Consider the following 27733-nt stretch of genomic DNA (forward strand, 5'->3'; position numbering starts at 1 on the left):
CTCTGAGTATAACAGCAATGCACACGAATATTGCAAAGACTCGATCATGGGTTTATGATATTTATCAAAGCAAAAGTAAAACTTTTGAATAAAATGGAATCAAGATTATTTCTAATTCATTACATGGTAGTACATTAAACGCACACATTCTCTTCACAATATTTTATATAAATTTATGAGAGATATCCAATTCACATACAGTATAAACGTACACATAATTAAATAAAAACAGTCATTACTCTGAGTCAAAGCCGACATTGTTATGGATAAAAATGACTAGATAAGGTTCTATAAAATTAGCCCTCTCCCGAACACTTTTCCTTAGTTAGAAAAGGCAAAACATTCGCTGGAATGTCCGCACCCAATTTGTCCATGAGATAAGTTATCCCAATCCCAGACTTGCAATTTATACTATCACTCGGTCATAGGTGATTCATGCAATATAATAAATCCCCTTATTATTCTTTCTTCTCATGCTTTGGCTCTTCTTCCTCTTCATCCGCATCAAGAATATCCGCACAACATACCGAATAGAGTATTAGTGAAAGAAAGCCCAACGGCAAACCAAACAGCACCGATGTCAACACCGGGTTTCCAACCCACATGTCGTATAGCGATGTCTTCGCCTCGAACCAGGCCCGGTAGATACGAACGGGAAGTGAATTTCCTCCGAATGCCTTAGATACAAAAGTGAAAGTTAGAAAAACAAGATCCTGCGTGAAAAGTAAACTGCATACCGGGGCCGTTTGATTGTGAATGCTATCCAGAAATATTTCAATTGCTTCCGGTGTCAGCTGCAGGGGGTCGTCTTCTGGTATGTGATGTTCATTAGTACTCGCATTCAGGACTATCAAGTGTGGTGTGGACAGGGTATCCATAGCAATCGAATGAGCCAGGTCAGGTGTACCGACCCATCCGAACTGGAATCGGCTGTGGTACTTTTGTTTGTTCTTGTGCACAAAAATCTCCATCATATCGCGAAACTCCTGCTCGTGGGCTGCAATTTCGTTCAGTTTGTTCTCTTCTACCACTGCCAGCACGAGGTATTTTTTCGTTTGTATAACGTGATGTATATTATTTCGTGTAATCTTCGGGAATGTCGGAAATCTTTCCTCGTTTACCCATCGGAATAGAGATTCGTTCAAATGTGCTGGTTCTACAAGATCAAAATTGTCCGAGTAAGGGAAGTAATAGTGGCTTCGTTCCTTGTACACCAACGCCGCCGGAACGGTATCGACGTCGAAATGTCGCTTCGCTATATCCACTGAAGTAGCGTAAAAATAGCCGTGTGGTTGGTACACCTCGGCTGCACTGTAGAACACGTCCCACAGAATTCCGTCCTGCTTGCCCACGTAGGTAAAGAAAATGGGATTGTTCGACTTCAGTATATCGATACTCTCCACTCGAGTAACCTGCTGAACAGGTGGACCGGACATCCGATTTACAAAATGTATAAGTTCTTCTTTACTGCGTTCACCACTGTACGTATAATCGTAAGGACCTTTGATGCTACAGAAAGAAAAAAATAAAACGTCTTCCAACGTAGCATGAAGTAAACCGTACTTACAACATAATGGTCGGATACGCATTAACATGGAATGCCTGTGCAACCGCAGTGAACCGGGTACAGTCTACACGACCTACTCGGATATTAGTGTTGTATAACGCCTGAGCTACGTGAGCCCATACCGGTTCCAGCTTTTTGCAATGTGCACACCACGGTGCGTAGAACATCACGAACCATTGTCCTTCGTTCCGAACATCGAGGAAACGATCGCTGAGCTCAAGAACCCGCGAGCCGCAAACGGTGGAGAGTGCAGCTATGTGAAAAGTGAGAAACCATCATCAACATTAAATATCGATTGATTATGTGATTCGTATCTAATGCGATTAAAACTTACCTAGTACGACCAATACTAAACATTCCAATCGATTTAACAACATAATTACACGTCTCTCTGGTGAGTTTCGGCAATGTGACTCCTTCTTTCTCCAGTCAACAATACAGAACTACACCTTTATTGGTCGTATAAACATTCCAAAGATGGAACAACATTCGACGAGAAAATGGCTTTGTAAAACGTCTGAACTGTCACCGAAGGGAAAATAGGGAATTTCAAGCATTCGTACCCACCGTGCACTCTTCTCATCATCTCACGACAATTACAGTAAGCATGTTTTATGTTGGTGCGTTTCTATGCTACAATATACGTTCAGTAAGCTGCAATTTGAACTTATATACATGATTGACTATACAATACACTCGAAATAACATTGCTTGTAACATCACATAAATTCCAAAAACTGGTATTTCACTTCAGTTTTTTATCCGAAAACGGTAACAATCATTGGACAATCTATGGATGAATATGAAATGAAGTGCGAGTTACTGTCACTGTAGTTACCTCATCTCTCTTCTGTGAAAATCACGTACTCACGTTACAACTGGAAACAGTTTGTCGTGAAGCAAACAAGCGTTTTGCTGCTGTAGAAACAGGTTCCTTGGTCATCTATAGTCTTCAAAAAGCGCACTAACGTCTATACAAATCACTGATACTCCATGTAACTCTAACTTATCGCGCATTTAGCTCCAGAGGATACATTACAGTGATACATGGTTATATGAAAATAAAATACAATCTGGCTTTGAGTAATTGATTGATTGTTTTATTTGGAGTTTTAACCTTACGGTCATTCACCCGTACGAAATAAATACATACATAATAGGTACATAGGACTTAAAAACTAAATACTAAAATTTCATTGGCTGTTTCATTGTGTTTTGTGAGGGGCCGCGGTGAACCCTTCCATCACCCATTTCGGGTTTGGCAAGGGGCCCGCTGTTGAGGCTGGTTGGCCTGATGTTTACCCATGTTGGCGGTTATGTGTGCTGGGAGTTGTACCATTGTAGGTTGGCTCCGAGTAACTTTTTGGATTCAATTTGGATCCTACACACTTAAAAAAAATCAAATTTACATTTACGTAAACAACACTGCGACCTATTCTGTCTGTTAACGGAATTTCACACGTTTTAAAATTTAAAATAAAACGTTTCGTCTCTTTTGGTGTACAGTCGTGATTCGCTGGTTGTACACTTTTTAACTGGAACGCTTTTTAGTTGGTAAAAAACATCTGAACGTCAAAATCTCGTGTCAAATTTACTTTGACAATCAATCTGACAATATTTAGAGATGTGAACACTGACTGATGCATTTACACTGACAACATCTCCTTTGGAGAGTTTTTGACATTTCTAGACCTTTTATTCAAAACGACATATCTACAACGAGTGACTCTCTTTGTTTACTTCTCGACAAACATATCATTACGGCTTAAAAGCCAACTGTCAAAATTCTCTTTGAAAGGAAATTCCGAACAAACCGTTACTCGCTAATCACAGAACTTGATAGTAAACAAAAGAGAAAAATTATCTCTTCCATTAACTGCTATGAACTGTGTTTAGCCAGTAACGGTTTGTGCGTAATTTTCTTTCAAAGAGAACTTTGACAGTTGGCTTTTAAGCCGTAATCATATGTTTGTCGAGACTTTCTCTTCTGTTAATAATTCGGTCGCTTTGACTTTTATCCCTCAACTCTTTGCATAATATGCTAGTCAGAACCACCGTCTTTCGATCTGTACTGTAAAATAAGTGAAAAGTGCTATAGTGACGCCGTACAAATCGAAAGAGAAAATAAACAAAGAGAGTCACTCATTGCAGATATGTCTTTTTGAAAAAACGCTCAAGATTTGTCAGTCGGTCCAACTAGCGAATCAAATTCGTTAGTTGGACAAACCAGCGAATCACGACTGTAAAACTCGATTGAATAATATGGGGATATGTGAACCAGAGATGCCAGGTCTTTTTTTCAAATGTTTGCAATAATGATTTTAAAAGTCTGGGAAGAACAAAAAATGTCAGGAAAGCTAGTGTAACCAAAAGCCTTTATATTCAAAAATCAGTAAATATCTGCTACCAAACTAAAAAATCTGCAAATATCTGCGTCATCGAAAAAATCTGCAGCTTAAATTAAAAGTCTGCGAATTTGCAGACTTGTCATCTCTGATGTGAACGATGCATATTTTTGAACGTTCTTGAATTGTACGTACACACAGAAAAAAATATTGGTAAAAGTAAGAGTGTTCCGCTCTTAGCAAAAAACAACCAACACCAACTATTAGGTTGAAAGTAAAACTTTAAATTAATCAAGAATAATAATCAAAGTAAAAGTTTTCCTTTTAAGCGAATGAAGAATAGTACTTAAAACAAAAGTTTTACTTTTAAACTAAGAGTATGCGTTGGTTGTTTTTGCTAAGAGTGAAAAACTCATTTTTACCAACATTTTTTTTCTGTGTGTAAATGTTTTAAGAGTGTAAAACTTTATTTTTTGCGCTCATTGTTCAAAATTTACACGGAATTTCATATGACCATTCACATCTTAAAATAAGTTGATGTGTTTTAAATAGGGAATTTAGCAAGGGAACCAAAAGCTCACCGACTGACAAACGAACCGAAGTTTGTGGGAAAAGTGATTAGATGAAAGTGAGGCAATATCGCCATGTAGGGCGAGTTGAGCACCCCCGTTTTCCAAGAATCTATGAGCAATTTTCGATTTTCTTGTTTGCACGAATGCTCCGTCAATCGTCATTAGATGATGTAACACTTCAATTCGACATAAAACAAATCTTAAATCACAAAAATACAAAAATCTGACGGGATGTCGAAGAACTGAAAATGTTACAAGATTCAAGCTATATGAAATAAGCATTTGCATGACGTATATGTGCGGTAATTTAAAAATGCCTACTTCTCCTGCATATTTAGCTGTTTCTAATTATTTCAAACATAAAAATAATGTAACATTTAACTTTGTAGTTTCCACAAAAAATCTGCGAAATGGCTCTACAGCATGGGGCAAAAATGAGCCCCACGCGAATCTCATATGAGTTCATGCATTAAATTCTGAAAAGTTATCCCTATGTAAACGCTTTGTACCCGAAGCTACTACAAACGATGAATAATAATATATGCTCGAGAAAATTAATCGCAAAGATATTTTTTTTCGAGAGTTGTCCAACTGGAGCTGTAGAACTAGGTTCTCGTAAGGGCTCCCCGTCAGAATCACATGCTACAATTTGCAGACGAGACAGACAATGTCGCCCACTAAAGCACTGCTTTACGCCAATTGTAGCGGGTCGTGATTCTGAATGTGATATTCATTGTACGGTTCAGGTATGTGCGTTCGTAGGGACTCGCGATCACGTGTATCATCGCGAAGAGCTCGAGCATTTGTGCGTTAACGTGTTCGATCGCGTGTGCGTTTGTATGTCGCGTGTGGTAACGTGTATGTAACTTCGCATGTATAATTTCTATTTTATAACCGTATGCCTTTCGCATATTCATATATTGACATATTCATGAGCGCGCGAAAACGGACGTTTGTAGGTCCGCGTTTGAGACAGCGTTTGAAACTTCGTAAGTGCTAAAACGTTCTCCTTATTTCCGGGGTGCTATTAAGTTTGCGTGATCACGAACGTAGGTGTGCGTTGTTAATCGCGAAGGGCTTACGCGTTCGTGTGTTAACTCGTCTGTCACGTGTGCTCGCGTTCATGTGACTTCGCGTGTACAAGAGTGGATTTTGTAACCGTGTGGCCATTCCTATATACGCTTGCGTTCTTGGATGGTCACGCGGACCTTCATTCTGATAGTTAGTTTACGGTGTACAATTCACATTCTGAGTAAGTTACCCCATATCACTAGAGTCCTCGGTCATGTCGCCATGTAACGTGGTGTCACTGTGAGACATTCACTTTACCACCGGTATGTTATATTATCGTGTTTGTCACGTGTATGTGACTTCGCGTGTATAATTTCGATTTTATAATGATGTAGGCTTAGGTGAACCGACTGTCGCTCTGACATTCGGTAAATTAGCACACTGTTGCTGGCGATCGAACTGTATACAAATTATATTACTTTCTCTTATATTGTCTAAAACATTGATCTTAGCGGTGTGTTCTCGTTACGACAGTTTTAGGTATGAAATGAGGTTTCTATTGATGTTGACAACATTGTCCCAAATATCGCTGTAAATACGATACAGAAATGAACTGTACAATTGAAAAGCTGGTTTTCACCGCAAAACTCTAGAACAATTAAAATCCAGCATCTTTGTCAATGACAACAAATCTCTATCTATGGTAACTGAGAGTATATGGCGATTTTAAGCTTTTGTTTTATTAATTTTCGATGCAAAGTAGAGCTGCCACTTACTGAGGTTTTCAATTTCCTGGGATCCAGAGAATACTGAAGAAGTTCAAAAAATGTGAGTGTAAGTATATCTCAAGTAAACGACCACAGACTTGGTGCAAACCGAAACAAATCACAGCAAGAGAATAGACATAAGTTTGATATTTTTGTTGACATTTGAGCAAATGTCCGTTATACACTAGTGTCGACTTATCCCAACTTAAGATATAACTAACTCTGTCGAAGAAATCCGTACGCTATGTGAATCGTGTGCCTAAGAGGCGAACGATCATGTTTCGTTGTAGAATGGTGTACGAATTTTCAACAAAGTTGATCAGCCTAAGCATAACCAAATAAAAATACATATTTGTCCTTGGTATAACTATGTCGGTATGCTATTTGTCACATTTAACCTTTATTTCTGCCTAAAACAACAAAATGAATGTAGGGATGACCGGGGCTGATTGGCCTAAGGGGACGTTGGCCGAGTGCCTTTTATGAAAAGGCTATTATGCGCAGTAGCAACATCTATAGTGATTTTGGTGAGGTATTAGGTCACCAATGTACCGACGTAATTTCAGGTGTTTTGGTGGTGTCGTTTGTACAGGAGCACGTTTGTTCTTTTTTTCGGCACTGGTGAGTAAATTTCTGTTTCTGAAAAATAATATGTGTAACGCGAATCAATTTATATCAGATTTCCAATAACTTGGTACTGCTGGAAAGGGTATTAAAAACCCAACAAAATGGTATAACGGTTACCAGTGTAACCTTATATTTGTTTGTGTAAATCGTGATTGTTCTCGAAAATATACATTGGGGTGGGTTGGCCGAGTTCTGTGCGGGGCTGGTTGGCCGAGTTGTAAATTTAGTGTAGAGTAATGTGCACTTTGATATTTGTGAAATGCCATCCTTTTTCAAAGAACAATTTGATATTTGGCTAATATTGATGATTATAAGGAAAAATATACACGAGAAATAAGTAATAAAAATAATTTAAAATTATTACCAAATTGAAATAAGCGATTAGAATCATTAAAAGTCGGCAATTGTTTATAAAAAAAAGTTCATTTCGATGTTTTATTAATTAAATACCAAGCTGGTTTCAGAGTCTTTTGCCCCTTCAATCCTGAAATTTTTCCTCCTGAAGTTTCTGGCAGGATTTGTCACAGATCGACCCAACCTCGAACAAAACTCGTCCATTACCATAGAATCTGCTGCAGATGTAAGCCTCTCTGAAGACGTCAGACCTCTTCCTAAGGCGAGTGCACGATCTGATTCGAAGAAGTGGCAAGGTCGTAAACGCCGATCGACTCAAATTTTGACCGATTCCCCAATACTGCTTGTATTGGAAGAGCAGAAAAATGAAATCAAACGTAAGCGTACGCTGGCGGAGGAAAAAAAATCAGCGAGAGTTGGTAAAAAGTTCACTAAAGCTGCCAAAGCTAAGTCCAAAAAGGTTAAAAAGACTAAAACGTGAAGAGTGTATGTTTTTTTTTAATTAAAAGTTAACTGATGCATTTGACGTGTTTAACTTATTTTACCAAACTCGGCCAACCTACCCCAGCCCTGGGGTTGGTTGGCCGATTTTTCTTTCTGCATTTGTTTGTTAATCACTTTTTCCCTGATTTTTTTCCCATGAATGAAAAAAATTACACATGTGCTCAAGAGTTGTATCTTCATGACAGCGCAAACCGGTTTTCAAAAAGTCTAACCAGAATGAGTGCAGAAATTCCGAAAGCAAAACTCGGCCAACCAGCCTCGGTCTCCCCTACCAATTTGCGCATAAGGGCACATATCTATTTTAAGAAGTTGGATTTGAATATTTGGTGTACCACTCATCAGTAACTGACACCAATTTGCTGCAAGGTAGACGATATATCCCAACTAACATCAAATTGGTGCCAGTTATACATTAAATCCAACCCACAGCTTCTGTGTTGGGCTAACCGAGATATCACTCGGTACCAGCCAGTTGCTTCAGGTGTTCACACATGTTGTGTGAGTTGGTGTTACTTTAGATATATCGTCTAATTGGTAGTAAGTTGGTGTCAATTACTGGCGAGTGGAACACAAAACAATCAAATCCAACTTTTCTGAATTTGACACATTTTTTATATCACTATGAAAAAGTTTAAATTATTAGGGCATGTTCAGGAGCGTTTTATTTTATATAGGAGTTTTAAAGTAGAACTGGAACTGAAACATTCACATCCCCAGCAGAGCGTTTTGTTTTATTATTTCGACCAGTTTTGTTTCAAAATTTAAAACTGTTATACGACGCCGTTCTATTTGTTGCTGATTTTAAAACACGTTTAGAACTGTGTTTAAAATACATGCAAAGTTTTCAGCAGAGACACTTAGAACCGATAGACTGGGCAAAAATACATTTGAATGCAGTAACGCTGAAGGCATGGCTAGACATGAATTTTAAACTGAATAGAACACCCGCTAAAACTGCTGCTGGGGACAGAAAGTTCCAGTTTTAAAATTTTCCGTTTTATTTTATAGAACTGTCAAAATTATAAATCTAAAACTGAAACTCTCCTGAACATGCTCTTAGGCCTTAACGCTCCATACCCTCCTATTCTCCATCTAGATTCACAAACCATCAGGTAGGGTGAGCTAAACCACAGAGGTGAAAACCAAAACCTGCTTTTGTGCTCATCGCTCACGTGTGCATTGTGACGGGTGAGAAATCGTTACCGTCGCAATCGCCGCGTACACGAGCGAGAGCTTCCTATGTATCGGCTACCTGTCATTTTGTGTTAGTTGTTGGTACGGGGAAAAGCTCACTTACGACGTCGTTTTGAATTCCTTCACTTTCAGTCGGTCTTCTTTGCACAATCCCAACTAGCTATAGTTTAGTTTCGCCACCAGCCCAAGCTGCCAGTTCTATTTGCTCCAGGTATATCGTCGTCATGTGATTACGCGAGTTGCAGTTTACTGTGAAATTTGAATTATCGAAAATGGCGAAGTGGTATCTCAGGCAACATCACTATCATCATCATCATCATTGTCAGTGTTGCTTGTAGACGACGCGAACGAGAGATACCTGGCTAGTTGGGTGGACGGGACAGCCCAACCTGTGATCGAGCGAGGGTGTTTTGGTGGTAGTGTTGGGGTGTGGTGGACGTGGATCAGTTCAGTGTTGCTCAATCCAGTATTCAAACCGTGGGTAGTGATCGAGAGGGGAACGTTGCGAAGAAGTGTTGTGAAGTGCCTTGTGGGGAGTAGATTTTAGCCAAAAAAAGTGAAGAGGAGAAAGAAAAACAAGCCTCATCCACATACCTACCATCACCAGGAGAACCGAAAAACCAACAACGGCAAAATACATCGAGAGGACGGTACGGTGAGAGCTGTGTGGTTGAACCGGCCGAAAGCAGAAAAAGTTATTGCCAGGCAAAACTCGTCTTATAGCTCAAGAATGTAAGCATAATCCGAAGACTTGCTTGATGAAGAAAGACATGCCGTTTCTATAAGTATGAATATTAAATATGTATATACGGAATGAATTTCGAAGAAAATATGTAAATTACTGGATGATCTGGACGTGTTGTCGTTAGCTTTGACAAAACTTGTTGTGTTATCGGACACGATCGCACCCAAGTGGGAATTATTTTATTTTCCGATCAATGATTGGTTGAATGAGTGGCGACGATTGAAGCGGAGTAATGTGACCTAACGCGCATTCCGTGCCAGACACTAGTCAAAATGAAAAATAAGTAGGTATGTAGTTGGGCATTAGCTAAAACCACAGAGTGAGTAATTAAGTCGGCGACCGCACTCAAGGGGGAAAACACTGTTGATTACAACTAACAATAGGCCGCGCGTGGGAATTTTGTTAAGGAAACGCAGATTGAAGTACTGTTGATAATGCATAGGGCGCGTATTTTAAAGAAGTGTTACGAGATGCATATTGTGAAGTTATTTTGAATAGCACGAAAAGTCACAAATATTTGCATCAAGCTGGTTGACGGTCGTGCATTATACATAGAGAGCAACAACAATCGAAACCTGTTTATGTGGAAGCTAGAAAATTGAACTGCAAAAAACCGCTTATTGCTATGAGCCGACATTGGATTCAGTGATTCACCTCATCTGAACCTATATCACCTATTGTCCGCTAGAGCAGAATGACGTACGTTTCAATGCAGAAACCGCGTTAGACGTTCTATGCATCCGCCCTAGGTGTGTTCAATTAGTGGTAATGCATTTACGATTGAAAAATAGACTATGGTGCTATGCACCGAAACTAGATCAAGTGATAAGCCTTGACCCGTGTTTTATAGTCGTAAGTTGGCGGCTCCCATACAATGCTGTAGGTTCCTTACTATAGTGTAAAAGAAACGGCGCAAACCAGAAATCGAATACCGACGCAGCGGTTGGCTGAGGCTAGCCATGGGCCGTACAGGAAAGTGACGTGACCTTTTGGTGCATCAGACCTCGAAATGTGCATTCAAAAGCACCAATCCGCAAAAATGCCAACCAGAGGGGAGACAAGATAGGTAGTTTGATAATTCTGCCCAACCATAGACCGGACGACGCGACGCGGCGTTATTTGCAAAGCACTCGGGAAGCTAGCCGCTGGCGGTGAAGTATTTAATTACGACTTGATCGGGGCTCTTAGAATGGAAAACTTGAAATTGGTTTGAAAAATAATATAAAAACCGTCACACCGTGTATGTAAGGAGGCGCGGTGTAAAATGGACTAGTGCTTCATTATTTCGGGTATTGTGCTTATTTTCGCTCGGTTTCTATTATCACTCTACCCATTTGAAAACTTTAGTTAAAGCAGCGTCTGCCATCCCTAGTAACAATTGTAGTTTTATGGTACTCTTGAAGACCTTCTTAAAACTTAGAATGCACTATAAAACTATAATTGCTACTTGGGATCTTTGTTCAAGGCTTTGGCTAAAACGGTAGTGCGACAACTGGAGCATTTGATTCGAGTTTTCGTTGCGCTCAAACAAATATTTCACCATTCTCAGCAGATTTTAGTTATTATATTGGTTCTTAGGAACGAAGCAACGATGCTGATGCCAACTAATATGCATTTCATCGATTGAAGGGGGTGTAATTAATCCAATTGTTGCGAGTTCTACTGGCTCGACTATCAACTATCTGAAGCGAAAAAGACGTTATATATCACTTTGAACATATTCCCTAATCCTATAACCAACTAAGGTTGTCTGTCGATTCTAATGCAAAAACGCTAATGATGATGTGACCATCAAGAATACGTCAGACAACCATAATTGGCCCCCTTCGACACCAGTTTGGCCTTACCAAGCCGTAACGCGGGTAGCGACGTGAAAACTGCCGAATAGGGGTTGAGAACAGCTTGAAGCAACATCTGATGTTGCTCCAAATGTGATATTCAAGACTGACTTGGATGGTTTCATCGAGCCTAGTTTGCATACCTTACATAATCTTCCGGTAGTCGCGCTAGTACACTGAGTGCACGCTGCTCTGAAAAACTAGCGAAATCGTCTTAGGGCACCAATGGCTGCTCGTAAAGTGGGCCATAAGCGCAACTTCCGGAGGGATAACTAGACTCACTGTTCTCATTTAACCCACAACGGGTCTTGCACCTGGGTTTTATAAAAAAAAACACCCGAACCGGAACCGGGCATGAAAAAAAATCGAACCCGACCCGCGTTTGCATTTAAAAAAATTTAAGGGTTGTGTACAAGAACGACGACGAGGACATTAAAATGCAGCCAGTTTTATGAGCAAACAATATTATCCGTGGCCAAAATAAAACCCCTTAATGCCATCGACTGTTTCAGAACTACACACAGGCATGCTATTCTTCGCTAGAGATAATTGTTGAATTTTTAAATTAACCTTCCGGAAGTCGCGCATATGGTGCCCTAAGACGATTTCGCTAGATTTTCAGAGCAGCGTGCACTCAGTGCACTAGCGCACATGCCTTACATGAAGTATGGTTTTTTTGTTTTAGTGTTTCGGATTCTCCTCGTCACCCTGGACACCCAGATGGTGCTAGTTACTGACAAAAAAACCATACTTCATGTAAGGTATGTGCCCTCATGCACAAAGAAATTGGTCTTGTCCAAAATTTTTCCCACTTGGGAATTTTGCATAATTCCAGGCGTTTGGTGCTCATACCAAAAGACAGTTTCGGTTCATATTCCTCGTCGGCAAACAGAACCTCTGTGCTTACTATCGAGACAACACTCGGTATAAGCCAGTGGTTTAGTGTTCACGCAAGACGTGTGACGTTTTGGAATTTAGTGTCTAACTAGTGCTAATTTGGGTACTAGTTCAGATACATAGTCTAACTGGACACCCAGATGGTGCTAGTTACTGACGAGGAGAATCCGAAACACTAAAACAAAAAAAACCATCAAATTAAATGTTTACAAGCACGACAGGAAAATAACTGATCATAAATTAAAATATTCGTAAACGAAGAAAGTTTAATATATGTATCTTTATATATTCGGTGGTTTAATTAACATTAACTCTGAAATGTTCTATATTTTGGAGTCCTAAAAAGAACCATTTTAAGGGAACCATCAACTGTGTGGTCCTGAAAAGGACCATTGGTGGAATGCTGAAAAGGACTATTTGTGGGATCCGCAAACACGCGTGCTGTGGAATGAAAAGTAATAAACTAACTAAGGGCTTTTAGTTTAGCAAAAATAACATGCAGAATAAAACAATTAGTCAGCTGTAAAAAAAAGGTTTGCCATCTCTTCTTTGCTAATATGAAATCTCAACAAACATGTCAGATGGTCCTAAGTGAAAATGAGAGCCTCTCTTTGTTTACTTTCTCTTGCGATTATAACGGCGTCATCTTAAAACTTTTCAATATTGTTTCAGGATATATCGGAAAACTCTGATTTCGACTAGCTTATTCTGCTAAGAGTTGAGTAACAAACGTATAAACTGTCGAGTTATTAGCGAAAGAGAAAGCAAACAAAGAGAAACTGCCATTTGCACTTAGGACCATTTGACATGTATGGCTAGAAATACTGATAGTTTGAAACGTGACATCGACTTTTATCACTTTCGCATTGTTGATGGAAGGACTGCCTTCATGCGTCATGCAGAATAATGAAAAAATATTTGTGGATTCTTTTTGGTACGGCTTTCGCTAGTTGGCAGTGTTGCCATATCCTCAAATTTTCTGAAACATTGCAGAATTTTGGATTGTTTCCGAAAGATTATTTTTAATGAATCACAGGTTTTCACCAATTTCAGCCTGGAAATGTACCTTTAAATAGCTGCACATTTTTGTATTGTTTCGGAAGGATAAATTTAAACAAATAACAGATTGTTGCAAATTTAAGATTGTCAATATACGCTCAAGCAACAAATAACGAATATAAACTGCGCAATTGGATTATCGTTGTCAATGATTGGAAATATTCAAATTTGTTCTTTATTATTTGTTGTAGTCCTTAAAGGGGCTTTTAATTTAACAATAATAACATGCATAATGGTACAATTAGTCAGCTTCAACTGAGGTTTGCCAACTCTTCCAGCCGCGCGCTATTTATATCGGATCACCCCCAGCGGTAGCAGTGATCAAATGCAGCACTCATCGCAGCGCATTGTCAACATTCATGATTGCTATTGCTGTTCTTTACGGCCCGGCGTACGACGGGAGAATGAACTCGCTCGAGGAATGATATTCTTTAAATAGTGCTCAAATCTGTCGTACGAGACGCTATAGGCACGATGTTACTTGTCTGACAAAAGAGCAACAACTGATTCAAACAGGCACGCGGCACATTTATTTATAACTTTTCGTGTTCGTTTGAATCACTAGGGTGCTCTCTATCGTCGGCTCTGCTGGGGATAGATTAACTGATGTATGGGAGTTTTCCGTTTTCATTTGTGCTTATTTTTCAATAATGTGCTAATGAAATACAAAAACACTATAACAATAAAACATAATTTCAGTTAACTCCGAATTGTTTGGTGATAACCAGACGTAAATCCGTTCATAAATAACAAAGTTATTAGCGTTCAAAATAGTGACGCAAAAACGTGACATCGTTTGATGTTAGATTTTAGAATGATACCCTGCCCCAGATAGTGCAGTAAGACATTTTCATCCGTACCTGACCTGAACCTGATTTTCAATAAATAAATTCAACCTACCTGGCTCGAATGGGTAGTCGAGACTATTTTCCTTAAAAAGATCAATAAAAGGGGTGTACCCCATTAGGCATAATGGACGTTAGGCATACGGATGTTTGGCATAATGGACGATAGGCATAAAGACGTTAGGCATACGGACGTTTGGCATAATGGACGATAGGCATAAAGACGTTAGGCATAATGGACGTTGGGCATAATGGACGTTAGGCTTACTTGAACAAATCTTCACTCATATAAAAGATGCATAACGAATGCTTGGCATGCGGAAACTCAGCTTGCGCTAATGTCTTGGCGAACAACCGATAAATTGCACATGACTAAAATAAACAAAACACTTACGCATTTTAACCCCCGTATAACTTTTGATTTAGGCAGAATTTGCTCACAAAAACAAGTAAGACTAGTAACTTGGACGATTACCTTACATTTCAGTGCTAAAAGTCCATATAACTGAAGTTATTGCTATTAGCCTGATAGAACTCCGCTAGAGCAGTGCTACCAGAGATATTTTCAGTTAGCGTTAATAAATGGAATTTTGATATATCTTCGTTATTTCTTGTTATTGAAAACTGTTAAAACGCATTAATTTGGACCATCTTCGACTATCTTTTCGTAGCATATTTCGTTTCGGCAACTCATCACAGTATACAAAAAAACTCTCACTATTGAAAATTTTCTAGGAGAATTGTATTGAGCATCGGAAGGTAAATATTGAGCAGCCTCCAGCACGGGTTTTCAAAACGGGTTTTTCCTTTTTTCCTTAAACCCCATGAACGCTAGAAATAATTTGGGAATTAAAGGGTTAACTTAGATTAGATCCTACATGCATGCATGGTGTAATTGTCCAAGAAGAAAATATGTAGCCTTGAGGAACAACTAATCAAAGAATGATGCATTTTATTATTCATTCAACGAATATACGAATATTGCTGTTTCTACATTGATTATCTCTCATATTATTAACCCTTAAAGGCGCAAAGCAATTTTTTTCAAATTTTCTAAAAATTGTCTAACAGTTTTGATACGTTACTATGATAATTTTGAGATGGTTTTCGCAATGTTGTTTTAAAACAACATTGCGCATTTAAGGGTTAAGGTCAATGATTATATTCTCAAGGCCATCAAAAATAGAATTACGGAAACTGTCTTCTATGAGGAAGAGTTTTTTCGAGTATTGTGACAAGTTACCGAAACGAAAAAGGTATCTTCATTCGTCACACACATAAAATACGTACCCTAATGCCAGGGGCGGATCCAGAAAAAAATTCGGAGGTGGTCCAAAATTTTGATTCTGAAATGTTCATTGTACAATACGTAATATGTAATAACCTCATCTAATTAAAATCATTTTTGGTAGTCTAATTTGATTTGGAACGAATTTGAGCTTAGAACGAATTAAAATAGAAACTATTTTAATATTTCTCAACATGTTAAAAAATTCGGGAGAGGTCCGGAGCCCCAGGATCCTCCCCCTGAATCCGTCACTGCCTAATGCTGATGCTGTACATAACACTGCCAGTTTCCATTGGTGCCAAAACTTTATGTTTGTTCATTATTTTGTTTTTTTAAATATTTGGATACAGCTGTATTGGTAATACATCTAAGAGGCTTGAAATGTGCTTGTGCCAAATCTGTTCACTTAAATGAATGAATACTTTCTTCATCTCGTCCACGCAAAAAATAGAGAAAGGCTCTACACTTGCAAGGAAAAAAATATCTCGCTTGCTATTTTTCATTTTGGAGTCTCTTTTTTTCTAACGCGAAAAACAAGCGTAAGGTTGAAATCTCTATAATAGCGAAAGCCTTGCGATTATTTTTTTACTTTTGTGAATTATGCCTATCGTCCATTATGCCCAACGTACATTATGCCAATCGTCCATTTTATCTAACGTCCATTATGCCTAATGTGCTTATGCCTAACATATGTATGCCTTACGTACTTATGCCTAACGTATGTATTCTAAACGTCGCGCTCCCCAATAAAAGCCATATACATTTACCAGAAACTGAAAATTTACACTGTACCAAACAATTTAAGTACCAATTCATATAGGTTTGGTTGAAAATGTGTCTTAAAACTGAGTTCGAAATCGGGGTCAATATGACCCGCTAACACCTTATTCGTTACAATAAGTTAACACCTAATGAGTGTTGAAATATCAAGTCACCACAGCTTTTGACAGATGAAGCGTGCTTGGAAGCGCTGTAACATTCGATCTACTTCTCGGATCTATATAAAAATTCGGGAAAATATTCTCAAGCAGTTGTACTTTCAGATAAAGCAATAAAAGAAAGTTGGATTTTTTAAAAAATAAAAAGGTATTTAACCCCTTAAGCTCATTAGTCACAATTGATCCACATTACATTATCACCATTAGATACCTAAAATTAGACCTTAAATCTGATGGTGCGTTTTGCACCACGTTACACCGCATATAAGCACAAACTTCCAGTGGCGTCAATAAATAGGTATGTGGGGTAGGTTGAGTTCGGTTCGTCTTCAATGCACCTTCAACGGAGAGCAGTGTCTGAGTCTGAGACCGGCTGAACCACTACTACACTCGACCAGCCGGTTCCGACAATGTGCGATGATGGAAAGTACATAATGTAACCAAATGACCATGGGCGACGGCGTCATCGGACCAGGGCAAGCCAGACATCGACTTGCAGGCAAAGTTAAAAGTGGTTTCAATTTCGTTGCGTCGGCACCCATGCGCAGAGAAAGTTCGCATGCGTTTTTTTACTCAGCTCCCATTGCTAGTAAGAAACTTAGTGCGCTCTCTAGAGCTTTTTGGGGGTTTCCAATTGGAATCGGAACAGTTGTAATGGATAATGGATCCGGCGATGGGCATAAGCGTGTGAATAAAATGCAAACTGACTGACTGAAAAGGGCGAAGTACAATGACGCACGCAACTACCAATGAAATTGATATAGGTGCGTGTTTTGAAATATAATCTGCATCTTTCGTGTTGAGTCGCTCCGGATTCAGTATACGTATTTTAAAACAGAACAGAAATATGAAATGATGTACCCTTGTATGTTTCTCATACAAATACTTAGAACTACGATAGATTCAACCTGGAAAACGGATAACTAATACTTATTTTAATACTTCGAATAAATAGTAGGAAGCTTGTATACCTATCTTCTTTCTGGTACGTTCCAGTACTTGACCATCATTAGGCCGTTAATAATAAATATTTTTATTTGTGGTTGACCGACCTACTTAAGTCAGCCTGTTAGGCTTGAATGGAGCTCGGGGCGTCTCTCACCTTCTGGAACTGGATCAATCTGTTGACTATTGAAAGTTGATCTTGAAGCCATTGATTCAGGTTCGTTTAATGAGAGCCCGCGTCGAACTGTGGCATGGTGTAACACCAGAACCAGTTGTTTGGAAGAGACGACCTATTTAGAATATGTTTTGAAGAAAAGTTTTAGTCTTCGTGCAGTTCTCCGGAAATTCGCCGTAAACTTGTAATCTGCTTAATCAAGACTTAATATTAAGATAATATTTTATTGGCAAATTCGACTCGTTAAAATACGTCAAAACGTTCCGTGCCGTTGATGTTGTAAATATTTTGAAAACCCCCTGATACCATCAATATATTGATCAATAAACGGTTTATTGTCAATACCTCGGCTCGGCCTGCTTAAGGCGGGCCCTACACGAGCAGAAATGTTGACAATAAACCATTTATTGAATTATATATTGATGGCGTGAAGGGATTTTCAAAATATTGATGCCATAGAATTTAAATAGGATTGACGTATAGCAGACCCTACACGAGACAGAAATATTGTCAATAAATATATTGCCAAGACTGCCTATAAATTATACAGAATCAATATTTTCAAGATACTCTGAATATTCAATGCAATTTGAATTCTACAGATTCAACATTTTCAAAATGGCCTTGCACGATCAATATATTGATCAAAAATTGGTTTATTGTCAATATTTCTGCACGTGTAGGGTCCGCTTATTGAAGTAGACTCGTCAATATTTTTAATGACAATATTCTTGTCTCGTGTAGGGTCCGCTTAAGAGCCCAGTTAACATCAATCGAAACAACATCCAATTACTTGCACAGGATGCTATGTCGTTATCGGTGAAAATTATGCACGTATATTCTGCAATGCGGACTACAGTGATGCCCCGATTTTTGTTAGGCTTACAATATCAGAATTCTGTCGAATTTGCGACACTTTTGCTATCATTGAAATGGACCGCTTATTTTTTTGCACAAATGCAACGATTCGTTGCAGATATGCTAGTCTTAACATTATTATTTGCAAAATTTAAATGACCGTTTATTGGATGACTCCAATTGAGCTGAAATTTCTATGAACTGAACATACTAATTTCATTACTTGTTTAGAGTTTATTTAGCCAACTAGGTAGTCAATGTATATTTAATGTGCGTGCGAAATACGCATGGTATTGTCAGAATGGTATGACGGCTGTTGAATCATCTATGAGAATTAATAATTCACGAGAAGGAACTAAAACCAATAAACAATTTACAGTTATTATAACCCTGAAGACCAAACATTTTTACCATATCTATTGGTTTGTTTTCAGCCTAATAAAAATGATGTATATGCATTGTTTACATCACATTGATCACTTTCATATACTTGATAACACATCATATTGAGTAGTATGCACTTATGGTTCTATAACATTCATTCGAATGTCGTTCGGCAGAAAGTCGTTTACCGAAATAATGTTGGCCTTTTACTCGTACGGACCATTTACCCGAATAAAACATTTTCCCGAATGTCATTAACCCCAATACCGCATTCACTCAAACATAATATCAAATCAAATGCAACGGAAGGTAACCTCTGTTCGTAAGACCATTTAGGATAATGGCCCTAATTTGGTTCTAGTATTATCTATAAAACTTTCTTTAAAGAAAGCATCAGTGTACTGTTTCTTAAACATCTATATATTACTTATTGGGCAGAAATGTTTTAATTTTTAGCAGAAATGAATATAAATGTGCAAATCTATGCATCAATTCAACTATCGCCTCCTTGGTGTACATCGAAAAAATGTAGTGGGAAAGCAATGTAGCAATTCAATTGCACTGAAAAAATTCTAACTTGGTATTCAAATCATGGATGCCACCGTATGAGTTGTAAAACGAATCATTCGACTTTTTTCGCCCGATCGAATCAAACATAAACATCACACAGATGAAAACCCTTATCAGCTGTTAGAAAAAGAGATGCAGATGAAAATAAAATCTCGCATTCAGTTGAGTAACTTGAAATAATTGATTACTTATACCTGAAATTGCATTAAATTATATTTTCAAGTTTATGTTTGTAGTTTGGCCACACTGCAGATTCTTTCCTGTATGTTGGATGCAGAAAGATTGTTTTGGCTGTGGAAGTGTACATGAAAATACAGCGATAATTTGTACCATTATTAGGACGAGGACTTTTATAGTGAATTCGACACAGATCTTTCATTAGGGCCTAAGTCGCAATGTACTCAAATGGAGAAAAATCAGTTTCAATATTCGGCGATGCTTTTCTAAATGTAGCTTTTATTGTAGGTATGAATTACTTTATGATCATGATTTTCCTGAAGCATCTTTGGTTAAACCTTATGACAATATGACAAATAATTTAATTCCTATGTGCTTTTAGTGGGTAGAAACTAAAACAAATGCTTACGCCCAATTTGCATTGCAGTCGTGATTTCGCCCTTCAGCAACCACCATTTGCGAAAGGGTTAAACCGTGAACATAATTTTCAGAAGGGCGCGGTAAATGGGCTAAACTGATTCTGTCTTGCTAGGTTGCTACACCGAGCAAAAGCATTTGAGAATTTCATAAGTCTCGACATATGAACCAGCCTTCTGACAATGCCATTGAACGCTTTAGACTGTCATAGGCAGGCTTATGAATTCATTTATCTTTATTCATGCACTCCATAGACGTACAAATAATGTATTTCATAAGTTTTTCTAGTGAAACCCATATGAGATCTGTTATTCATTCTATAAAATTGTATTTTGTTTTTCATAAACGTCACTTTTGTAAAAAGTTCATAATTATTTCTTATGAATTCAGTACTGGCCTGGACGGCCAACCCAGGAGCTAACAGTTATAGGCCAGCACTTTTTGGTTACCGCCGTTTGAAACAAAAGAAGTGAGATTTTTTATCAAATTGCAACAAAATTTTAAATTATTGTTTTTTATGTTATTGAATAAATTACTGTGAGAATTAAATCAGTTTACATGGTTATGATTTTTACAGAAGATATCAGATTATTTGAAATGAAATAAATTGTGCATATAATTAGTGTCTGACGCGTATTTTATAATTATCGAAATCATTTGAAAGTAACAATCATTATTACAGTTGTCAAGTCCAGTATTCCAGTTGTCTTAGCCCAGTTTCCCAGGAAATATTGACGAAGCGTTGCTTATTATGTACAAAATTTAATATTTAATGAGAGTTTTCTCTTCAATCTTCTGAAGGGATCTACACTTGGCGGTTCATTTGTCCCGAATTGAGTTCTACAAGATGACCATTAACTCATGATGAACGTGCATGTTTGACAATTCTCGGTGCTTTGTATATTTTGTCAGTTGCGTGAGTTCAAGTGCAACGGGTGCCCATTTGTTACATTCAATCTCATGTAAGTCCCATGTAAGCAAACCACCGAGAATTGTCAAACGAAGTTCATCCGGCTCATTTCGTGGGGTTATGTCAGTTGGAGTAAAACCTAATGTCCTCTCAAGGTTGTTTTTTACTGTTGATTTTTTGTCTACTAAACATGATCGAGAAATGTCAGCCATGTTCTGTTTTTTATATAAATGCACAATAATATACATGAATAAAAAACTTATGGAATTCATTCCAACATTGTGATGAATTTCATAAGACCATTCTATGAAAATCGTTATTTTTACTATGTTTTCTCCTTATAAATGTCAGCAATTTTCATAAATGGGCACCTATGGCGTTCATTCGGACATTTTCATAAATTTCATAAGACTGTCTTATGAAAATAATAAGAGATGGATTTGGAAAATTTCCCCTCCAAATCATAAGACAGACTTATAAAATCTATTTAAAATCCTTATGTCTGAAAGTCATAAGACGTTTTTATGGAAATTCAATGTAAATTTTGCTCGGTATATTTAAGGCGAGCTTGACAGGGTATTTTTAATAGGGCTCAGCAAATGGGCGCATAGAAACCCAATGCAAATGAAAGGGCGCGTGCATCTTTTCTTCAAATTTCATGAAAATATCGAAATATTCGAATGTTTATGTGCAACAACCAACGAGTAGACATGATCATAGTAGATATTATTTATCATTTATATAATGGATCCCCCGCTTAGAGGAGAACTGGGGTCGAATCCTGGCCAAAACTATTTATTGCGGCTATTGCTGTTATTATGCTTTAATATGAACTACAAATAGAAATTAACTGGTTTTTGGGACTATTTGGCATCTATCCACTCACCAGTGCAGGGGTCAATTTTCTAGATCCTCCCGAATACTAGTATTTTCGAGGTGATCTTTGTGAATGCATTTGTTTTTTTTCCGTTGCATGAACAGTTGGTCAGTGGAAAAGGAAGAAGAAAAGGGATACCTGTGCACATATTCATAAAGATTCATTTTACCAAACATAGTTTTTGACCCTACAGCATTTTGGCGTACCTCAAATTAGTAAAAATATCAATATTTTCAAATCGCTTGGAATTTGCGGATCGGAAAAGATCGGAAGAGATTGAATGTTTTTTGAATAGCCGGAATCTTGTTTTGTAATGTTGTTTCAGCAACTTTGCCGGATCTTGCCGTATAATGTAACCTTTTTATCATTCAAATTTGGAATAACTTGTTTAAAAAAGGTGTTTTTAAAGCTGGTCCAACAAACAGCAACACTACTATTTTCGGTTATTTTCAAGCGGAGGTTATACAAATAGTTGTGTTCTATTACGTTTGTTATAATATTGTCTTATTTAATACAGTCATCATCATTTGAAAGCGATTTTGCTGGATATATAATAAAAACTGATTAAAAACCCTTAAAATGTCACCATTTTGCATCCATGCAAAAAATCTTTAGCAATGTTTGGCAAACTATTTTGCCACAATATTCAGTATGCTTTTAAGTATCTAAAAAAATATAACTAAATAAAAAATCGAAAAAAAAATTGCCCAGTCGATATATTTTAGGAAATTTGTTCATAGTGTTATGTCTGTTAGTCTGTGATTAAACTTTGACTGAGTTGTAATATATACATGAAAATATTGTTCTAAAGTTTTTCTGGCGAGTCTGGCCCTAAAATGCAACTCTGATTACGTAATCGTTTCGTGAAAACGTCATCTAATACTTTTGGTTATGATTCTTACTCCTGCAAATACTGTCAAAATTTGTGTACGTCTTTCAAAATCATGTTAATTTTTGAATAATTCGTAAGTTTTAAATTACAGAAAAAAGAGTTCTAGATTCATATATGTACTTTGATGATACTTCCAAGGATTTTTTAGAACATTTGACGAATAGAAAAAATTGTCAAAAAAAGTTATGTGGAAAAAGTCCTACTTATTTTGTCACAAAATACAAAACATGCATTGCTGGAAAGTAATTTTTACATACAGGCCAGTTGATGCCCGTTATGACTAAGATTTTTCCTTGTAGTACTTTTTACTGTCTTTCTCATAGAATCGAAATGTCTTCCACATATTTCCCCATCTCCTAGTAATTGACGTTCAAAATGGCGGTATTTTAAAGCGACTTTATTCAATAACTCAAACAGTTTTCAAATAAAAAATGTTAACGTCTTCGACAAATATCTGTACCTCATGGTTTCCAACAACTTCTTAGAACATTTGAAGAATTGAAAAAATCTCATGAAAAAGTTATAATGAAAAAATGATTTTTTGGGTGCCTTCCACAAACAACGCGCTTTATCTCAACAAGTTTACATATTTAGCAAGTTTTCTCGTAGTAAAATTTTCTACAACTTTGTCGTTGACGTCATGACTCTAGTTCTAAAGTTAGCAGAAATAAATTTTCTATCTCACTTTTAGGTGGATTAATCACAATTCAGTTTATATCAAAAGAGGGGGGCTTACATTCCAAAAAAGTATTCCTAACACACCAAATCACTAAAATCAACTCCTAGAGCACAATTAATTAAACGCACGTTTGGGTACCATTGCGACCACTGTGCAACGCACCGGAACTAAGCTGCCCATAATCGCAAGACAGTCCCATGTTCTATAGGATTCCCTATCTACACGGGACTGACTTGCGATTATATGCAGCAAGACTCATCGAAAAATACTGGACAATTATAAAGCGGACGCCACGGAAGCATCCCAAGGAGGTCAAATCTAAGGAAGATAGGAAGAAAAAGTGGGTTTCCGTGCAGAAGAAGCTGCAACCAGATGTAGTACAGAACCTAATGAGTGGAGTTAAGCGTTGGGTGCGAGCGTACGGTTATGGTATTGAAGCTGAATGAAACAAATATGACACAAGCTTACTAATGTGTTATATTTTATTGTCTGAAAGTTTGAAAAGGATCGGAGCAGATAATTTTCTACAGGGTTTTTTTCGTGATGTAATTTGATGTGGTACACCCTTTAGGAGATCAAATGATCGCTTCGGACCAAATTGAGGTTGGTCTAAAGAACAGAAAAAATACTTGCACCCACATTAGTACTATTTAACTTTGTAGTTTTTAATTCAAACAAATAATATTCCATATAAAAACAATTTCAAGTTCAAAGAATGTCAACAAAAACATTTACATATTGTTGATGCATTATAATCAATATAATCGACATTGGCAAATAATTGCCATACACCCGATCGAAAATTTACCAAACCTCACTGTTAATTACTCTTATGAATTTGGTTGAACATCGCTTAGAGTAATTTCGTATTCCACATGTGTCCCCCAACGGCCCATATCTAATCAAGCGCGTTTGTTGAAACTCTTTTCAGCGATGACCACTCGATCATTGTTAGTTTAAACGAACGACGAGCAGCTGCGCACGTTTGATTTTCGGTTTCCACACACCTGTGCGTTAAAAATTTAGGCCAGCGGAAGAAAACAACAATCGGAAGTGTACACCCACGAAACCCATCCAGCTATAACTTTAAAGCAATGCAGCGACGATGGCCGGACTCAAACCGAACATCTACGCAGTGCTTGTAACTTGTCTGGGATTCCTGTGCTTAATTATCAGTGCTACCGCTGTCGGATTACCAATATGGGCCTACTACGAGAGTCGAGGAGGAGGTTTGTAGCACTTTTAGTAGCACTGTATGCAGTTTGTAACCATTTCAAATCATTCATTCCAGAGGATCGAGGATACTTTGGCCCATGGCAAAAATGTCAAGTGCTCAGCTACAGAGAACGATGTGGCGATGTCGGTAGATTTCAACCATCTGGTAAGACTGCAATTCAAAACATGTACTGCTTTGTCATATCTTCTTTATTCAATTAACTTGGAAAAATGAGTTACTAGATGTAAATGTGTTTATCATAACATAAGCCCACTTGGCTTGATCTCTTGGGACCATGTGGCCAGCGTCTCGGATCAGCACTTCCAGTAGATTCTTCACTAACTTATAGTAACCTGCAATTTCGCCGTCCACTCCGAATTTATAGCGAGCCGCCGCTTTGTACTCGTCTGCCCCATCGAAGGGTAATTTTTTCAGATAGTTTACCACCATCGGATAGGCACAGATGATGTCCAGTTGTCCATTGTAGATCAGCATCCTGTAGTGAGAGAGTAGTTCGACGATCCACGGTGCTACCGAATCGAGGATATCATTTTCTAGATTCTTTTCAACCTTATTATCACTGTCCAAATCGTGGAATGGTAAATCTCCTACGTGAATTGCCTTACGTGTCTCTGGTAACTCTAAGAAACCCAACAGATAGAGTTCATCTTTTGGATCTTCCGCGGTTTGTAGGTAATTGTAGTATGTTTCAAATCCCGAAATATTCCTAAAAAATGACGCATGATCTACATCACCGTCCATCAGATCATCCATAATTTTGAAGGCACACGTGTAATTGTTCTGATTTACACATTCAATCACCGCCGACTCGTCTTCGTCGAACCGCCCCTTCGCGTTTATATCAATCAATCCGATCTGATACAGATAGTCGCCATAGTTCAGTTGATTCAACGGGTCACTATATCCATTTCCGATAGCCAATCCTTTCAGATTTATTTTGATCTTGGCAGATGGATTCTTCTTGTGGATTGTATACCCTACCGCTGGAACATATTTCCCCGCATAGGATTCGCCGCTTACGTAGAAGGGGTTCTTCTGCAGGTCCGGAAACATTTGAAAGAACTGTATCAAAGCCTGATATAAATTCTCCCCGACGTGAGTCTCATTTCGAGAATAACCATTATCAGTGCAGCTGAATCCAGTTCCAACTGGATTATCAATGTAGATCATATGGTGAGTTTTGTGCCAGGAAAATTCGCGAGGTAGTGCTTTTAAACTTTTTGAAATGTAAAAGGGTCCGTTCTCCTCAAACAGTCCAAAGAAAGATGATGCTCCGGGACCACCTTGTAGCCATAGCAAGACTGGTGGCGTTGCGATCGAAGTATTCTCTACGGGAAAATACCAGAAGAACATACTCGAATTGAACCGCTTGTCCACAGTGAAAAATCCAGTGTAACTTTCAAAACCAACGATGCGGCTGTGGTTTACTCGGGCTGCCGCTTGAGCTTCCTTTATCTTTCCTGCTTCCAGCAAAGGCGTAAGCATTAAAGGTTCACCATTATCGCCACCGGATCGAAGTCCTTGAGAGAATCTACCTCGGTTCAAAATACGGCGGTATGGATTAATGAATGAGGCACTGCAGCCGGTGACAATTATGGCGAAGGTCAGCAACAGCCGGGGAAGCCATACATTGAACTTCTCTTTTGTTAGGTTCATTTATTTCACTTTTCCTTGCACGCACACAACAATGGACAGTAATCCGATCGGAGAAATTCTTTGTGGCTTTAGAAAGCAGGCAACGAAAAACAGGCAAAAGAACTCTGAACTTAGCCGGCTGACGGATAGAATGAAACTGAAACACAAAAAGTAAACTATCATCGTTTTGTCCGATAGGCTCTAAAGGAATCAGTCTGTTTTTATGCTTTTTCTGATTGTAGCGCAATAAGCGTTTATTTATAAATAAGTACCATCGAGAGGGCTAGATGATGCTTTTCTGGCAATATATAGCTAAACGATTCTGGCATCATTGAATCCCGTTTCAGATGATACTTCAGTTTTCGTCGACGTTTATGATACGTTCCGTGTCGTTGATGTTGTGTGTAGATGCTTCCATTTAACTGTATGTAACTAATTTTGACGTTCCGTTGGCGTGCTGTATCGGTGACGGAAGACTGACGTGTCGTGTAAATAGTACTGTAATCGTTGGCGTCGCAAGCAAGGCACAGAAGAAGAAGGTTTAAAGATTTAAGGACGATTCAGACGATACATCAACTTCCGTCAACGTCAACGGAACGTCACCGTTCCGTCAGGATAAGTTACATGCAGTTAAATAGAGGCATTAACACACAACATCAACGGCACGGAACATTTTGACGTACGGCACGTGTGAACGGGCACAAGAGAAAAGTATTAAACTTATCCTGACGGATCGGTGACGTTCCGTTGACGTTGACGGAAGCTGATGTATCGTCTGAATCGGGCTTTATTCATATACCATACAGCAATCGAAAGAAATTTAGATCTGTCTTCTCGATGTTGATCAGACGCTCATCTTCGAGCGATGTCAATCTATTCCTTGTTGTTGAAGTTTAATAATGGTTTCATTGTAAACTGCAAAATTCAAACGAGATGCTATATCATATACCTGAGCGAATCCTACAGGCATTTATTTATTTATTTATATTAATATCAACAGACACAGTGTGGTCCTAATGATAATTTAATCTTTTTAAAAAGTCAAATTGTAATCTTCTACGTAGAATGTGAAGATCAAAATCGGATGACACTCTGTTGAAGGTCCGCTGAAAACCAATGATGGCACCGTTAACTCCATAGTTAGTTCGGCGAAGAGGTAATCGGATGAATAAATTATTGCGAAGGCGCGAGGGCGAACGTTCATATTTATCGCACTGAGAAGCTCGGGGTAGTCAATTCGATCTTGCAAAATATCCGATATCGTCATAGCACGGAATAGATCCCGCCGCACTTGCAATGTATCGAGTCCAATAAGCAAATCCCGGTTTTCGTATCTTGGCAGCTGGTGAGGGTTGCTCCAAGGCAATCGACGAAGGGCAAACCGAACAAATCTGCGCTGTACTGTCTAAATTCGATGGACACCGTT

General features: G+C 38.2%; 3 protein-coding genes across 3 annotated transcripts in view; 1 reads left to right on the forward strand and 2 right to left on the reverse strand.

Annotated features, from left to right (window-relative positions):
* Window positions 1–82: 82 nt before the first annotated feature.
* On the reverse strand, window positions 83–2098 carry LOC131690528 (protein disulfide-isomerase TMX3). The gene is made up of 4 exons (XM_058976392.1): window positions 1902–2098; window positions 1568–1820; window positions 738–1509; window positions 83–677 (listed from the first exon to the last, which is right to left on the reverse strand). The coding sequence occupies exons 1-4, from the start codon at window positions 1942–1944 to the stop codon at window positions 459–461; spliced, it is 1287 nt and encodes a 428-aa protein (XP_058832375.1). The 5' UTR covers window positions 1945–2098; the 3' UTR covers window positions 83–458.
* Window positions 2099–9021: 6923 nt separating this feature from the next.
* The window catches only part of LOC131688804 (uncharacterized), a 32295-nt gene continuing 13583 nt past the window's right edge, over window positions 9022–27733 (forward strand). Inside the window, exons 1-3 of the mRNA XM_058973334.1 lie at window positions 9022–9673; window positions 24367–24664; window positions 24727–24816. Coding sequence (XP_058829317.1) covers window positions 24541–24664; window positions 24727–24816 — 214 coding nt within the window. The 5' untranslated portion in view covers window positions 9022–9673; window positions 24367–24540. The remainder of the gene's footprint in view (window positions 9674–24366; window positions 24665–24726; window positions 24817–27733) is intronic.
* LOC131688803 (vitellogenic carboxypeptidase-like) lies at window positions 24843–26472 on the reverse strand. The gene has a single exon (XM_058973333.1). It carries the CDS (start codon window positions 26326–26328, stop codon window positions 24865–24867), a length of 1464 nt encoding a protein of 487 aa, XP_058829316.1. The 5' UTR covers window positions 26329–26472; the 3' UTR covers window positions 24843–24864.

The sequence above is a fragment of the Topomyia yanbarensis genome, chromosome 3, assembly GCF_030247195.1.
Source record: "Topomyia yanbarensis strain Yona2022 chromosome 3, ASM3024719v1, whole genome shotgun sequence".
NCBI lineage: Eukaryota > Metazoa > Arthropoda > Insecta > Diptera > Culicidae > Topomyia > Topomyia yanbarensis.

Bases quoted from the DNA above. Each gene is read 5' to 3' on its own strand.
- LOC131690528 (XM_058976392.1), bottom strand. From the start codon at position 1,944: ATGTTGTTAAATCGATTGGAATGTTTAGTATTGGTCGTACTAG. The intron at 1,821-1,901 runs GTAAGTTTTAAT...CTTTTCACATAG, and splicing joins TTTAGTATTGGTCGTACTAG to CTGCACTCTCCACCGTTTGC. The intron at 1,510-1,567 runs GTAAGTACGGTT...TTCTTTCTGTAG, and splicing joins GCGTATCCGACCATTATGTT to CATCAAAGGTCCTTACGATT.
- LOC131688803 (XM_058973333.1), bottom strand. From the start codon at position 26,328: ATGAACCTAACAAAAGAGAAGTTCAATGTATGGCTTCCCCGGCTGTTG.